The sequence below is a fragment of the Xiphophorus hellerii genome, chromosome 8 (genome assembly GCF_003331165.1).
Source record: "Xiphophorus hellerii strain 12219 chromosome 8, Xiphophorus_hellerii-4.1, whole genome shotgun sequence".
In the NCBI taxonomy this organism is placed as follows: domain Eukaryota; kingdom Metazoa; phylum Chordata; class Actinopteri; order Cyprinodontiformes; family Poeciliidae; genus Xiphophorus; species Xiphophorus hellerii.
Window position 1 is genome coordinate 79,542 of NC_045679.1, and position 15,285 is coordinate 94,826.

Genomic DNA, 15,285 nt, shown 5'->3' on the forward strand with positions numbered 1-15,285 from the left:
AAAGTTTCCAATGAGACATTATGGTAAACAATGATAATAGCTGAGCCAGGTCACCTGCAACCAAAAATATTCTAGTTTTCTGAACTTCACTTGTTAGAAGTTCAGAAGTCCTTTGGTTTGTTTGTAAATTATATTCACAATGTGAATAATAAGAAAAATATTTGGCAAATAAACAACAAAAGTGCTCTGTGAATGGACGTACTAAGTTGGCCAAAATTGTTGACTAAATGTTTTACAGACCAAACCTCTTTACCATCTAGTTCTTATTTAATAAGCCAGAGGCTATTATATTTTAGATTTTAACTTATTTATTTTAAGAGTACCATTCACAACATCAAAATATATTATTTGAACTTCATTTGTTTATATCTGTTTTCTTAATCTGCGATGGACTGGCGATCTGTCCAGGGTCAGCAGCCCTCATGACCCACTATAGGGATAATTCATGATAATTAATGGATGGATAAATGTGCTCTTAATGTAATGTACATTTGTCTCCAAAATATTGATTTGATTTATGTTTTATTACTTTTGTTTGAGATAGATTGGGTGTAAGGATAGATAAATACATCTCCATAATGTTTCCTTATTGCTTCTTCTAGATTGTTTGTTACTAATATAATTTTAAATAAAGGTTTAATAAAGATTTGGAAATAAAAAAGTGACTTACCACGTGACAGACATACCACGTGATATATCACGTTTTGTAGCCATTTTTTTACTATTTAATTTGTATTTTTAATGTTGAAAGTGTTCTTGGGTGTTTTAAAAGGCGTTGTCAAATAAAATACGTTATTATTAGTATAATTATTATAACACGACCGGTACAGGAAATAGTGTCACTAGCGCCCCCTTCATTTCCGGAATGAAATAGTCCCATTTCCATATAAGGTATGAGACGGACAGTGGTCCGTCCCCACCATTTCCATATAAGGTATGAGACTGACAGTTGTCCGACCCCGCCCCATTCTGTTTGCTGCAGCGAGGTGTACTTGGACCTGGCTGCAGCAAACAAGAAGGGGCGGGACGGACCACTGTCATTCTCAGACCTTATTTGGAAATAAAACCATTGCACTCCGGAAGTGAAGGAGGCGCTATTTCCTATATTATCCGCGGCCTCCTGTTTTTATTTTCTTTTGAAATCTGTGATATATCTTCATCTTTAGGAAGGAGTTCCACTCTCAGCATGTATTGTATGCAATGCTAGAATTAATAATAAATAATAAAGACTTTGTGGTATTCTAATTTAGTAATGTAATTATATTAGTTGTGTTACCACCCCACGCCAGTAGAGGCAGTATAAAGGTCCGAAAAGATGCGACTAAGGAGCAGAGTTAGAAGTTCACAGAAAACTACAGAATTTGTTAAAAACTGTGAGCTGCACTGAAGTAAATAAGAGAGAAAAGTTCAAATTCATGCTGAGAGTAAAAATCCTTCCTAAAGATGAAGATATATCACAGATTTCAAAAGAAAATAAAAACGGGAGACCGCGGATAATATAGGAAACAGCGCCCCCTTCACTTCCGGAGTGCAATGGTCCCATTTATAAATAAGGTCTGAGACTGACAGCGGTCCGTCCCGCCCCTTCCTGTTTGCTGCAGCGAGGTGAACTTGGCTTCTGAAGGATGCAGCGGCAGGCCGAGTTATCGCACTTCCTGGATGATGTTGCAGGTGTCTACAGCGCCGTCTCTGATTGGTCTATTTTACTGCAGTGTCTTTCAGTGAACTAAAAGCTGCTGGCTTCCTATTGGCTAAATTTATCTGTTAACAAATACACCAACAGCCTCGTCAATCTGTCCAAACTTTATTAAAACTGTAAACTTCCAAATAAGGTCGGCAGCGTCGCCGGCTTGGGGTGGGGCTTGTAGCCGATTCGCTCGTTGATAAGCTCCGCCCTCGAAGCAGCGGTGGAGGATGCAGAGGCTCCGCCCCCAATCATATCAACACCAACGACAGAAGCCCCGCCCACTCCAGCTCCTGGCCCAGCTTCCTCTCTCTGTCGTTTTCTGGCCTGAAGACAGAACAGACATGATGACCGGGTCGGAACCAGACGGGTCGGAACAGATAAGGGGTTGACTGAACCTCCAGCTCCTTTTTAACGCTCTCGAATTCCTCGGTGTCGTCGATCTTCAGCTCCAATCGGGTCGGTTTCCTCCGCAGCATCTTCACTCCAGTCGGCTCCTGAACAGAACAGTTTGATCAGACACCAATAAACGATCAATACGTTTGTCCTGAATGAACCCTGACGACCCAATGATGTCATGTGAAACACCTGGAAGGCCAGGTTAGGTTTCTGCAGATCATCCAGTAGATGGCCCTAACGAGTTGGTCAGGATCAAGAGGTGTTCCAGATTAACTGGTCACAGCTGAGGCAGGTGCTCTGTGGGCGTGGTCTTAATTTAATAAACCAGGAAATAATTAATGGAGCTGCATTTTCACCACAACAAAACAATCAGGCTTCGCTGCGTTTTAAATGAGAACAGAAATACTGAAGCGTCTAGCGCCCCCTTCTGGTCACAGACCTGCTGCTATTCTAGTGAGATCATGAGGATCCGGACCGACGGAACCGGGATGTCAACACAACCCACAAGTGATCAACTGGTTGAAGCTGCAGCTTTTCAGATCGGAACCGGAATCTGAGCCATAAACCGGTTCTGTGTCGGTTTAAACTACAAACATCAGATCCGTTCGGATCCGTCCGTTGTTTAATCTCTAAACAGACCCGGACGGGATCTACAGACAACCTGCAGTCCAATCGGAACCAACAACCTTCAGTACCACCAGCAACTGATTTGCTTGCGGTGTTCTGATCAGGCAAAGCTGCGGGCACCTTAGCTCCGATCTCCTACAGAGTCCAGTTCGCTGAAAGCACCGCGGACTCTACCGCTGGTTTAACTGGTTAAACTGGTTTCCAGGTGACCCCAGAGGGTCGTGGAGTTTACCTGCAGACTGAGGGCCTCCGCGCGCTGCCGTCACCTGGTCACTACCTGACAGACAAGCTGCTTTCGCGGCGGTAGAATTGCGGCTTTCAGCAGATACACACACCGGAAGAAGTAGTTCTGACCCGGAAGCTGATTCTACATCCGGGTCAAGATTTCAGAGACGCTTCAGCTGCGTTCTTCTTTAGCGGTGAGTTCAACTCTTAAATAGACTAAACAATAACCAAAATGAGCGCTCTGTCGGCAGAATAACGGAAACCCGCCAGCTGGGTGCGCATGCGCCCTGTGGCGGAGCTCACCGCGTTGAAACTAAATTTCCGTAAACTCAGGAGATTCAGGTTTCACGTTAGTAGCACCTGGTGGTGGTTTCTTTATATATATGTACCAAATAACATTCGAAAACACAGATAGTGCCCCAATAATAATCCGTAACTGGTCCTACTGGGTCTGATTTTCCTCGTCCCAGACTGAAATGTTGTTTTATTCACAAAGAAGCTCGTTAACATGGTACCGTAATCTCGCGAATGTTGGCGCACAGTGAAACCGCTCATGGGTAAAAAGAATCAGAAAAGGACTAAAACCCGAACCTTGACCCCAACCCCTGCTTTCAGAAGACTGGTTCCGAGTTACAGGTCAGAACTGCAGATCCAGCCTCTGGTTCCGACCAGGGATCGTCTGGTCGCCGCTTTATTTTTCTTAATGGGACCTTGGCTTCAGCTTGGAGAACCTTAGACCCTCTTTACCAGACCATCACACAGATAAGTTTGTAAAAATTAACAGAGGCACTGCTTGCAAATTAGATACATTTTATTTGATTCACAAATGGACGAAAGTAGTCACAATTTATTTTATTATACAAAAATGACCACACTAGAAGTCTATGCTGGCCCTGGGAACCTTATAGCTGAAAAGAAAATAGTTAAAACCCAATTAAATAAAATTAGACTGCTTGGGGGAGGAAGAAGAAGAAGAAGGAAAACACAAATATAACTAAATACACCTAAGTGTTCCCCAACAAAAACGCACAAAAATCTCTGGTGATGCAGCAAAGAAAAGAAAAACTCCTCGTCTCCTAATCTAGTCTCTTCAATCTGAAATAAAGCAGTTTGGGGCCCAGAGACGGCAGAGCTCCTTTGGGCTAGACAATAAAAACTCCCCTTCCCTAAACAAAACCAAAAAAAGAAAATGCTTTTGATCAATAATAACTCTCTAAAAAAAACTAACCTGAAACAGTAGCAGGCCAACCTTCACATAAAAAAGATCAAGTTAGAGAAGCACCTTAAGTAGCCAGATAATAATAAGAAACGGCTTTTACCTTCTCTGAAGTGAAACCGCTCAGCGGCGCGCCGTACGCCATTCTCTAGAAACATGTTGCCTGCAACAATCAGTGGAGGAATCAGAAATCATTCTAAACAAGATCAATATTAAACGTACTTCTGCACCAGATCTGAGCGATCCACCTGCTTTCAGATTACCTGTCGACTGATTACCAAACCAGCTCTAATGTCTCTCCACAGTTTAAGGGACAGAAAAAGATTCAAAGGCTCAACATGATGGATCCAATTTAAATCTGTTGTATAAAAAATCTGAAACTGAGTAAAAACTGAGAGATTTTGAAGTGAGTCTCTTTAATCTGCTTATTGTTGTTACTGTAATCATTAAACAATTTAGATTTTAATGCAGATATATGTACAACATTATGAACATTATTAAGTTCTAGTTCCAGTAACACTAGAAAACCTGAAGGTGTTTTTTATGAGCTGGAATAGATTTACATATTCATGACCAGAACAGATCAGATCAAATTTATCGGCAGATTTTCTATCATTTAACAAAACACCATAACTGTCCATTAAGTCAGAGACAATAAAATATCTTTCTGCCAGTCAGTTTTAAAAATAGATTTTCTATGAACCAATATTGATCTGTTATTCCACAATAAGGATCCATGTGGGGTAAAATTTTGGGTAAATATCATTTTCCAAAAATGCAAAACTTGTTTGTGAAAATTAGACAGTGAAATATTAATTTTGGTTAATTCAAAATCACATTTAAGCAAGAAATCCAGGCCACCAAGTTTATTAAATATGTCCCTATGGATATGAAACCGCATTGAGACAAGTAGGTCTAAAGATATATTTACTGTAAATGAACCAATCAGGGCCTCGACATCTGAAGCTCTAATTCCACCCTTTAATAATCTTTAAGAACTTGAGATTGTTGTAAATGGTGAGTTTTGTTCCTCCAGATGAATTAAAGATTATTGAATTGGCTTTCTTAATATTTCTGTCGGATATGAAAGCAGAATGAATCAGTCTGGATTTTCCTTCAGCTCCGGTCCAAACTCATCAGATCTCAACGACGTCTTCACGCCTCCAAGCATCTTCCAATGTTTTCCTCCTAACAGAGTTTTTCAGATCAATATCCCAGATATTTAACTTCAGACTCTAATGGATCAGCAGAATTCATATTAATACTGAGAGACCAGAAGTTCTGGAAAACATGAAAATGGATTTAATGCGACGTCTACCAGAGTTTTATCTCTTAGAAAAATAGTTGTATTGTAGTTATCTTGAATTCCTTATCAAAAGTCTTAATACCATGCAAATTAGAATTTTTCATAATGAGTAAGGTAAGCATTTGAGTTGTTAATGTAAATAATTGTGGTGAAATTGGGCGGCCCTGCCTGATTCCTCTTCACAGAGAAACTTAAGAACTGACTGGCATTCATTAATAATGGTCATAATCCACAGTTTATAATCTGTACATCAGAGTGACGGGTCTCCAACTGTCCAGTGATAAAGGATCTTTGTTTTGGGGAAAAGAGTAATCAGACGTTTGATGGTGGGAGAGATTATTGTCTGAAATTCATCCTGCAGGGCCTCAAGTGATAGTTTTCATAAATCTTTCCAACAGAAAGTATAAATTCAGCGTCTAATCCGTCGCGTTTGTCGTGTTGCTTCGTCCAGCTCTTCCATTCTTAAGTCGTCTTCCAAAAGGCTTTAAAATCAAAGTTCATTTTTTCAACAGGTTCCTGAATTTCATCAGAAAAAGACTGGGAACAATAAAGATCACTATAAAAATGTCTCATTGCTGCATGTATTAAATCCAGGTCTTCAGTGATGCTGCCATTAATAATTAGTTTCTGAATCTTTTTGGACTGTCTCTGCTTCTCAAGATTAAAAAAATATGAAGATTTCTTTTCACCGTCCTGGAGCCAATGAAAGCCCCGTTTGATTCATCTAGAAAAACTTGATCTAGTTCAGATTTCAAACATCAGGCTGACTCAGCTTTCAGATGATAAAACTGATTTTAAACAGAGAGAATTAATAAGTTGGGATTGTTCTGTCTCCTCAGCTTTGAAGCAAGTTTGCCTCTTTATTGTTGTCCTAACATTAAATTGAAACGTATTTAAAGGAGACAGATCCGTTCCTGAAATATCCTCACTGAGGTCCAGGACTTCTGGACAGAAAGTTTATTATTCAGCAGATTACTATTAAACTTCCAAGCTACGTTTGAAGGTGGTTTAGATTTATTCAGAGAGAGAAACAAGGTAACTGAACAATGATCTGTTAGAGGAGCTGCTGAGATTTCACAACTTGAAATATTATTGACCAGATTATGAGGGATTAACCAGTAATCCAGCCTAGAGCTCTGGCCGTTTCCAGAAGGGTTGAACCAGGAGTATTGTCTGATATTAGGATTTCTAATTCTCCAGCAGTCTGTCAAATTTGTATTAGAGATTAAATTTACAAAAATACCATGATAAATATGGTGCTGCCCCCTAGAGGGCAGGCGATCAATGGATCCATCTGGAGTTACATTAAAATCTCCTCCTAAGATAACCTGATCAGTGGAATATTTTATTTTCCATTGTTTTAGCTTCACTCCGAGGTCAGTAAAAAATATACTATTCATGGCTTTATTATTATATCCATATAGACCAAAATGATCTTATTTCCATCAATCTCCACTATTAGTTACCCAGCGGCCATTTGATTCACTGATTTGCTCCAACAGGAATGAGGGAACAGCCAGTAACAGTTCTAAGTTTAATAGTGCGATGGCCCTTTAAACAAATAAAACAATAATATACCATCAGTGGGAGTAAAGGAACATGGCGTGTAATTAGTCAGGGTCCACTCTTCGATTATCGATCAGGGCGAAACCTTCCTTCAGGTCTGCCGTTTGCCTCTCTCTGCTCCCTGAACCAGGGGCCACAGTTTGGCCCTGGGAGCCTGGCTCCCTGAACCAGGGGCCACAGTTTGGCCCTGGGAGCCTGGCTCCCTGAACCAGGGGCCACAGTTTGGCCATGGTAGCCTGGCTCCCTGAACCAGGGGCCACAGTTTGGCCCTGGGATCCTGGCTCCCTGAACCAGGGGCCACAGTTTGGCCCTGGGAGCCTGTCCTCCCTAGAAAAGTCCTCCTTGAAGCTGTTGTGCATTTCTTTACAACCTTTAGCCTCCTTGGATTTCCTCCAGACCTCATCCTGTAGGGTTCGCATCCCGAACTGAATGATGAGGCTCTGGGTCGGTCGTTGGCCGAAGCGGCTCCAGCTTTGTTCCCCAATCTGTGAACGGCGTGGACCGAGTCACGCAGCCGATCCACGGAGACAGGAATGATCCCAGTGAGGGTCCCAATGGATCCCCGAAGGGTTAGTCCATCTTTCTCGGGCGGTCCGGTCCGGTCCGGTCTCCCTCCAGGTCCGAGCCTGGTCTTCACAGGATCCTCAGCGCTGCGTTTCTTTCTTGCGAAGCTTGAAGCTCTGATATGGTTTTCTTATTTACCTCAATGGCGACAGGATTAACGTTTTTCAAGGCTTTTCAATATTTCAGTCTGATTGTCCATCTTTGTGTTAAGTTCTCCGTTCGCTGTGTTCAGGCTCCTGTAGCTTCATTTTCTTCTTGCTTTAGTTCTCAATAGGTGTGTGATCCCAGTTCACCTTCTGTTCTTTAGCAGAAGGATCAGACGAGGCTCCGACCAACTCAGTGTCTTCAATAATATCTTCGTCTCAAGCCTCTTGAAGGGCCAACCGGTTGTAGTCGTGGTCTGACATGCTGACCTCTGTAGATAAACTCCCAGACGGCAAAAAATTCAAAATGAAGGATGAAATATTTTCAAAAGAATGTTAAACTCTGGCTGCACAGTCTTTCTGCAGGTTCTCCCTGTGCATGCTGGGTTCTCTCTGGGTTCTCTGGTTTCCTCCCAAAGTCCAATAACATGACTGTCAGGTTAATTGGTTTCTCTAAATTCTCCCTAAGTGTGTGTGTGTGCATGGTTGTGTGTCCTGTCTCTGTGTTGCCCTGCGACAGACTGGTGACCTCCAGGTGACCCCGCCTCTCACCTGGAACGTTAGCTGGAGCTACACACCAGCTGCCCTGTAGGGTGTTAGAAATGGATGCTAAACTAAGTAATAAACGCTTTAAAACGGGGCTGAAGCTCATATTGGATTCAATCTCGGCTGAACAATCCCTGAATGCAGACCAGAGGCTGCACTCCGCCATCTTAGGACTTCTTCTTCTCTCCCTGCAGAGCCAGAATGTCGGACGAGGAAGACTCGGCTCCGGCCGTGAAGAAGAGCCGCGTGTTCTATGGCAGCCTGGAGGAGAAGGAGCGGCAGCGCATCACCATGGAGACGGCCAGCGGCGCTGCCGCAGGAAGTGATGCGCTGAAGGCGGGCATCAGAGCAGGAAACATCAACATCTCATCAGGTGAGTTCTACAGGCAGGTAGTGCTGCTGCCATCTAGTGTTGACCACTAGATGGCAGCACTCCCCGATGACTCCGTTTCCCATGATTCCCCGCAGGAGAGACCATGGAGATGGAGGAGCGGGTCAGTGAGCGCCAGCTGGAGGCGCTGGCCGAGTTCGAGCGGCGCCGCCGAGCGCGACAGATCACCGTCTCCACCGACGACGCCGAGGTGAAGGCCGGCCTTCGAGCGCTGGGAGAGCCAATCACGCTGTTCGGAGAGGGGCCGGCCGACCGCCGAGAGAGGTGGGCGGGGCCTGTTGACGGCCAATCAGGAGGCTTCTTACTGTCCTGGGTCGGCCAACCGATCGACTCCTTCCTGACCGTTTTTCTCTCCAGGCTGCGCAGCGTTCTGTCTGTCGTCGGTCCGGACGCCCTGAAGAGATCCAGGAAGGACGAAGAGAGAGCCAAGAGGTCACGGGACGAGGTACTGCCGGTTCCCCAGAGAACCTGCTCAGCCCGGCGGGCCGAGGAGGTCCACTGGGTTTTTGTATTAAAGATGCTAAGTAGACAGGAAATGCAAAAATATTCCTGGGTAATTCAATGTTACAGGAAAACATCTCCAGTGAAACGATATTTAAACCAACAACTAGTCTGAAAAACAACAAATCAAAAATACAATTAAAATATAAATATCAATTATTTACACTTCTGTTTAATCTAAATGAAGTCAGCGGCTCCATCGGGCCCCCAGGGCTTCAAGGGCCAGAAATGCTGATATTTTAACACAGATATATAAATGTGATATTTATTTCTTGAGATGATCAAAGCTGCTAAATTTGATTTCAGCATAAATTAAAAATATTTAAAATTGTTTAACATTTAAATGTCAGATTTTAAGGAGCTGGCAAGTTTACTTTGTAAAAGTTCAAACAACAATCTTCATAGTTAGATTGTCTTGTTACCATAGCAACAATCTGATGCTGTGAGTTTGAGCTGTTTGTTCACAAATACAAATGAATAAACTGTAATTATAACTGATTGTTTTCAGGTTGGCCAGTTAATCTACTCTCTCTCTCCCAGATTAAATCCAACCCAGAAGCTGTTAGAGGTGCTGATGGTTTTAGCAGCAAGAGGGGCCCCTAGGTCAGATTCTGCCCCAGGCCTCATGCAGCCTTGGACCGGCCCTGCAGGATGAGTTCAATCTGCTGCACTGAGCAGAGATGAGCAACAAACTGAGATTTAATTTAATGCTAATGTAGCTTTAGCAGCTCTAACATTTCTGAGTTTTAATAAGAGACACAGAAACTGTTTTGGTTGCTCCAGTTTGAGGGACGAGTTTCTCTGACCTTCCTGCGGCCGGACGCATTAACTCTCTGACTAAATGGACAAAGCATTTGATACGGTTTGATGCTTCGTGTAATCGGAAAAATAATAATAAAATAATATAAAACCAGAGTGATGCGTGACTACGAGGAGAGTTAGCGCCGGTTCATTAGCCGCTAACGCTCCGACCAATCGGAACACAAACATGAACTTTACAGGAAGACAGCGCCACACGCTGGGCAGCGAGTTGAGATGGAAACGCCTCACAAAATTCTTTGTCCACAAATATAAATCATTCTCATCACTCGCTCAGCGCTCCTCTGAAAACCCAGCAAGTTGTTCCTGTGGTTCACATAGAGCTGCACAACCAGAGCTAACGCGGTTGGTTTTAAACTTTTACCTAGATGTAGAGTCCTCCAAAGAAAAACAACTACCCACACTGGGTTGATGGAAATATCCATACTGGTCAGCCTGGGTCCAGTTTGAGTGGAAGGAGGAGCGCGATCTGCGCTGAGGTCAACTTAGACATCCAGCTGCTGCAGCGCAAGGCAACGTGCTGAGGCAACGTGCTGAGGCAACTTGTTGAGGCAACGTGCTGAGGCAACGTGTTGAGGCAACTTGTTGAGGCAACGTGCTGATGCAACGTGCTGAGGCAACGTGCTGAGGCAACGTGCTGAGGCAACTTGTTGAGGCAACTTGTTGAGGCAACTTGCTGATGCAACGTGCTGAGGCAACGTGCTGAGGCAACTTGTTGAGGCAACTTGTTGAGGCAACTTGCTGATGCAACATGCTGAGGCAACTTGTTGAGGCAACGTGCTGAGGCAACTTGTTGAGGTAACTTGCTGAGGCAACGTGCTGAGGCAACTTGTTGAGGTAACTTCCTGAGGCAACGTGCTGAGGCTCCAGCTGTGTGATCGGTGCATAAACTATAAACTATTGAAGATATGTTTATCTTCTATAAACTTACCTTGTGGCAATAAATCTGCTACTCCAGTGAAAAGCTCAGAGCAACAGAGACTCACAATCCAGCTTTAAAAATATAGAGATTTTTTTTTTCAATTATTACTTTCCTAAAAACATAAACAAGAAATGCTTAGCCTGGCGGTGGGGCTAGTAAAGCATGGCGGGCCGCCAGACCTATAATTCACTGGGGGAAACCCTGTACTGGGTAGTACTGAGTAGTACTGAGTAGTACTGGGTAGTACTGAGTAATACTATGTACTGCAAGCCGATCAATCGGTTCAAACTCGGTTAAATGAATTCTCGTCCGAGTGAAGCATCTCCTGTGTGAAATGTAAATCTTTGTTTCTCTCCACCAATCACAGTGTCTGCAGACGTGGTACCATGAAGGCCCCGCCTCCCTGAAGGAAGCTCGCCTCTGGTTGGCTAGATATTCTCTACCACGGTGAGTCATCACCTGACCAATCGGCTCCGTGGCTGTTCCGGGTCTGGACCCTAAGCAGCCTCTCATTGGCTGAGATCCACAACGTCTTCCTGTGATTGGTCCGTCAGGGCGATGAGGCGTCTGGAAGCCGCACGCGCTTTGAAGGAGGTTGCCGAGGCGACGAAGACGATCCGCCAGCAGGAGCTGCACAAGTCACTGAGGGTGAGTCGGTACCACGGGTCACGGACCGGGTCCAGAGCGTAAACATGGGACTTGTCTGAAACAGGGCGAGCAGAACCGAGGGAGGCCTGATGTTTATACAGGGACCAGTTCAACCCAGTTGAACCAGTTTGTTTTAACTTGAGATTAATTGGTTCAGTTCTTCATTTTATAAACCCGACTAAGCCCAGTTCTGGAACCAGTTCAGTCCAATTTAATTCCACTGGTATAAGAAACCAGTTTAAATCATTCAAATCCAGTCCAGTTCATGTAAATGAATCTGTGTTTAAACCAGTTTAATACATTTGAAATCCAGTTAAATATTTTTAGTTTATATCATCAAAATCTGGTTCCTGAACTGGTTCCTTCTGTCCCAGTAGAATCCAGTTAAATCCAGTGTGCAACCGGAGACTCAGCAGCTGGTCTCAGTTGAACCCTTCCTCTTCCTCTTCCTCTTCCTCTTCAGAATCTGAACAACTTCTGCAGTCAGATTGGAGACGATCGGCCAATCAGCTTCTGCCACTTCAGTCCGGACTCCAAGATGCTCGCCACGGCGTCCTGGTAAGAGCTCCGCCCCCTGACCGCTGTTGTTGTTCTGAGGCTATTGCTAGCGAGCTAATGCTAGCGTGCTAACGCCTCCAGGAGCGGCCTGTGCAAGCTGTGGTCGGTCCCGGACTGCGCCCTGATCCGGACCCTGAGAGGTGGGCGGAGCTTCCTGCTTCTGTTTATATCCGAGTCCAGTTAAATATGCTGACCGGGTTTCTTTATGCCCCTCCCCGGCCTCGCTGTGATTGGCTGAAGGACACAACACCAACGTGGGCGCCGTGGCGTTCCGCCCGCAGGCCGGCGTCTCTCTGGACCGGTCCGATGTCAGCCTGGCGTCCTGCGCCGCCGACGGGACGGTGAAGCTGTGGAACCTGGAGAGGTGGGCGGAGTCGAGAGGAGGGCTGGTTGCTACGGAAACGACCAATGACGATGTGTTTCTGTGGTCGCCATAGTGACGAGCCAGTGGCGGACATCGAGGGTCACGGTGATCGGGTTTCCAGAGTTTCCTGGCATCCGTCCGGAAGATTCCTGGGAACCACCTGGTGAGAGAACCGGGACCAGAACCAGGACCAGAACCCGGAACAGAGCACTGCGTAGTAGCATGTAGTACTCTGTAGTAACCTGTAGTAGTCTGTGGTAACCTGTAGTACTCTGTAGTAACCTGTAGTACTCTGTAGTAACCTGTAGTAGCCTGTAGTAGTCTGTGGTAACCTGTAGTACTCTGTAGTAACCTGTAGTAACCTGTAGTAGTCTGTGGTAACCTGTAGTACTCTGTAGTAACCTGTAGTAACCTGTAGTACTCTGTAGTAACCTGTAGTAGCCTGTAGTAGTCTGTAGTAGCATGTAGTACTCTGTGGTAACCTGTAGTACTCTGTGGTAACCTGTAGTAACCTGTAGTAGCCTGTAGTACTCTGTAGTAGCCTGTAGTAACCTGTAGTAACCTGTAGTAGCCTGTAGTACTCTGTAGTACTCTGTAGTAACCTGTAGTAACCTGTAGTAGTCTGTAGTAACCTGTAGTAACCTGTAGTAGTCTGTAGTAACCTGTAGTAGCATGTAGTACTCTGTAGTAACCTGTAGTAACCTGTAGTAACCTGTAGTAGTCTGTAGTAACCTGTAGTAGCATGTAGTACTCTGTAGTAACCTGTAGTACTCTGTGCAGCTACGACCGCTCCTGGCGTCTCTGGGATCTGCAGCTGCAGGAGGAAATTCTCCACCAGGAAGGTCACAGCAAAGGAGTTCATGACATCAGCTTCCATCCTGACGGCTCCTTGGCTGCTACAGGGTCTGTAGTACTGTGTGGTACTCTGTAGTACTGTGTGGTACTGTGTAGTACTGTGTGGTACTGTGTGGTACTGTGTAGTACTGTGTAGTACTGTGTAGTACTCTGTGGTACTGTGTAGTACTGTGTGGTACTGTGTAGTACTGTGTGGTACTGTGTAGTACTGTGTAGTACTGTGTAGTACTCTGTAGTACTGTGTGGTACTATGTAGTACTGTGTAGTACTCTGTGGTACTGTGTAGTACTGTGTAGTACTCTGTGGTACTATTTAGTACTGTGTAGTACTCTGTGGTACTGTGTAGTACTGTGTAGTACTGTGTGGTACTGTGTAGTACTGTGTGGTACTGTGTGGTACTGTGTGGTACTGTGTAGTACTGTGTAGTACTGTGTGGTACTGTGTAGTACTGTGTGGTACTGTGTAGTACTGTGTGGTACTGTGTAGTACTGTGTAGTACTGTGTAGTACTCTGTAGTACTGTGTGGTACTATGTAGTACTGTGTAGTACTCTGTGGTACTGTGTAGTACTCTGTGGTACTATGTAGTACTGTGTAGTACTGTGTGGTACTGTGTAGTACAGTGTAGTACTCTGTGGTACTGTGTAGTACTGTGTGGTACTGTGTAGCACTCTGTGGTACTGTGTAGTACTGTGTAGTACTGTGTAGTACTGTGTAGTACTCTGTGGTACTGTGTAGTACTGTGTGGTACTGTGTAGCACTCTGTGGTACTGTGTAGTACTGTGTGGTACTGTGTAGCACTCTGTGGTACTGTGTAGTACTGTGTGGTACTGTGTAGCACTCTGTGGTACTGTGTGGTACTGTGTAGCAATCTGTGGTACTGTGTGGTACTGTGTAGTACTGTGTGGTACTGTGTAGTACTGTGTGGTACTGTGTAGTACTGTGACGTTCCTCTCTCTAATTAGATTTCTGTTCTGACGCCATTTTCAGTTTATGAAGTTCCTCTGTGATCGTCAATAAGTCTGATTATTGATCAGCTTCTCTGTCAGCCATTAGTTCTGCCTGTTTCTCGTCCAATCAGAGGGCTCGATGCCTTCGGCAGGGTGTGGGACCTGAGGACGGGGCGCTGCGTGGTTTTCCTGGAGGGACACCTGAAGGAGATCTACAGCGTTCACTTCAGTCCTAACGGGTCAGCCAATCACACGACAGTTGGCAGAAATCCAGCCAATTAGAGTAGCAATCAGTCAGTTGATCATCTTTTCCTGGTTGTTCCTGCAGCCATCACCTGGCCACAGGAAGTGGAGACAACACCTGTAAGGTGTGGGAGCTGCGCAACAGGAAGTGCCTGTACACAGTCCCCGCCCACCAGAACCTGCTGTCTGCCGTCCGATTCCAACGTAAAAAAAACTAAAGCTCTTCAGTCTCTTCAGTTTGAGCTCACTTCCTGTGTCTCAGACATCACTTCCTGTGTTTTTAACCTCACTTCCTCTGCAGCCACTGACGGTCACTTCCTGTTGACCGGAGCTTACGACAACACGGCGAAGATTTGGAGCCACCCAGGCTGGATGCCGCTGAAGACGCTAGCAGGACACGAGGGGAAGGTAGGACCGCCCCGGGCTTTGATTGAGCCATCTGAGCTCTGCGTCCTGATTGGTTGTGTGTTTCCAGGTGATGGGCGTGGACGTGTCACCTGACGGCAAGCTGATCGCCACCTGCTCCTACGACCGAACCTTCAAACTCTGGCTGTCAGAGTGACATCATCAGTGACATCACCAGTGACGTTTTTTGTTTTTTCTAATAAAGATTTTGAAACCTGATCAATCAGTTCTGTTATCTATCATTATTGATCCCAGAGCAAAATGAAAGTAGAGGTCTGTGTTTCAGCGTCTCAAGGGAGCTTCTGACTGAAGACACTGTCGGACGAAATTCCCTGGAATGTTCTTCATTTATGAT

General features: G+C 44.9%; 2 protein-coding genes across 2 annotated transcripts; one reads left to right on the forward strand and one right to left on the reverse strand.

Annotated features, from left to right (window-relative positions):
• Window positions 1-1,788: 1,788 nt before the first annotated feature.
• cdc26 (cell division cycle 26 homolog) lies at window positions 1,789-3,076 on the reverse strand. Its single transcript, XM_032569706.1, has 3 exons — window positions 2,943-3,076; window positions 2,083-2,181; window positions 1,789-2,011 (listed from the first exon to the last, which is right to left on the reverse strand). Exons 2-3 carry the CDS (start codon window positions 2,161-2,163, stop codon window positions 1,808-1,810), a joined length of 285 nt encoding a protein of 94 aa, XP_032425597.1. The 5' UTR covers window positions 2,164-2,181; window positions 2,943-3,076; the 3' UTR covers window positions 1,789-1,807.
• Window positions 2,993-15,149, forward strand: prpf4 (pre-mRNA splicing tri-snRNP complex factor PRPF4). Its single transcript, XM_032569705.1, has 15 exons — window positions 2,993-3,129; window positions 8,471-8,649; window positions 8,745-8,931; window positions 9,025-9,112; window positions 11,277-11,356; window positions 11,464-11,557; window positions 12,021-12,115; window positions 12,197-12,255; window positions 12,356-12,479; window positions 12,553-12,642; window positions 13,260-13,382; window positions 14,414-14,521; window positions 14,611-14,729; window positions 14,827-14,933; window positions 15,001-15,149. The coding sequence occupies exons 2-15, from the start codon at window positions 8,478-8,480 to the stop codon at window positions 15,085-15,087; spliced, it is 1,533 nt and encodes a 510-aa protein (XP_032425596.1). The 5' UTR covers window positions 2,993-3,129; window positions 8,471-8,477; the 3' UTR covers window positions 15,088-15,149.
• The last annotated feature ends 136 nt before the right edge of the window (window positions 15,150-15,285 follow it).

Coding starts and splice junctions, on each gene's coding strand:
- cdc26 (XM_032569706.1), bottom strand. CDS start 2,163: ATGCTGCGGAGGAAACCGACCCGATTGGAGCTGAAGATCGACGACACC. Junction 2,012..2,082: donor GCGTTAAAAAGGAGCTGGAG/GTTCAGTCAACC, acceptor TTCTGTCTTCAG/GCCAGAAAACGACAGAGAGA.
- prpf4 (XM_032569705.1), top strand. CDS start 8,478: ATGTCGGACGAGGAAGACTCGGCTCCGGCCGTGAAGAAGAGCCGCGTG. Junction 12,116..12,196: donor ATGCTCGCCACGGCGTCCTG/GTAAGAGCTCCG, acceptor TAACGCCTCCAG/GAGCGGCCTGTGCAAGCTGT. Junction 13,383..14,413: donor GGCTCCTTGGCTGCTACAGG/GTCTGTAGTACT, acceptor TCGTCCAATCAG/AGGGCTCGATGCCTTCGGCA.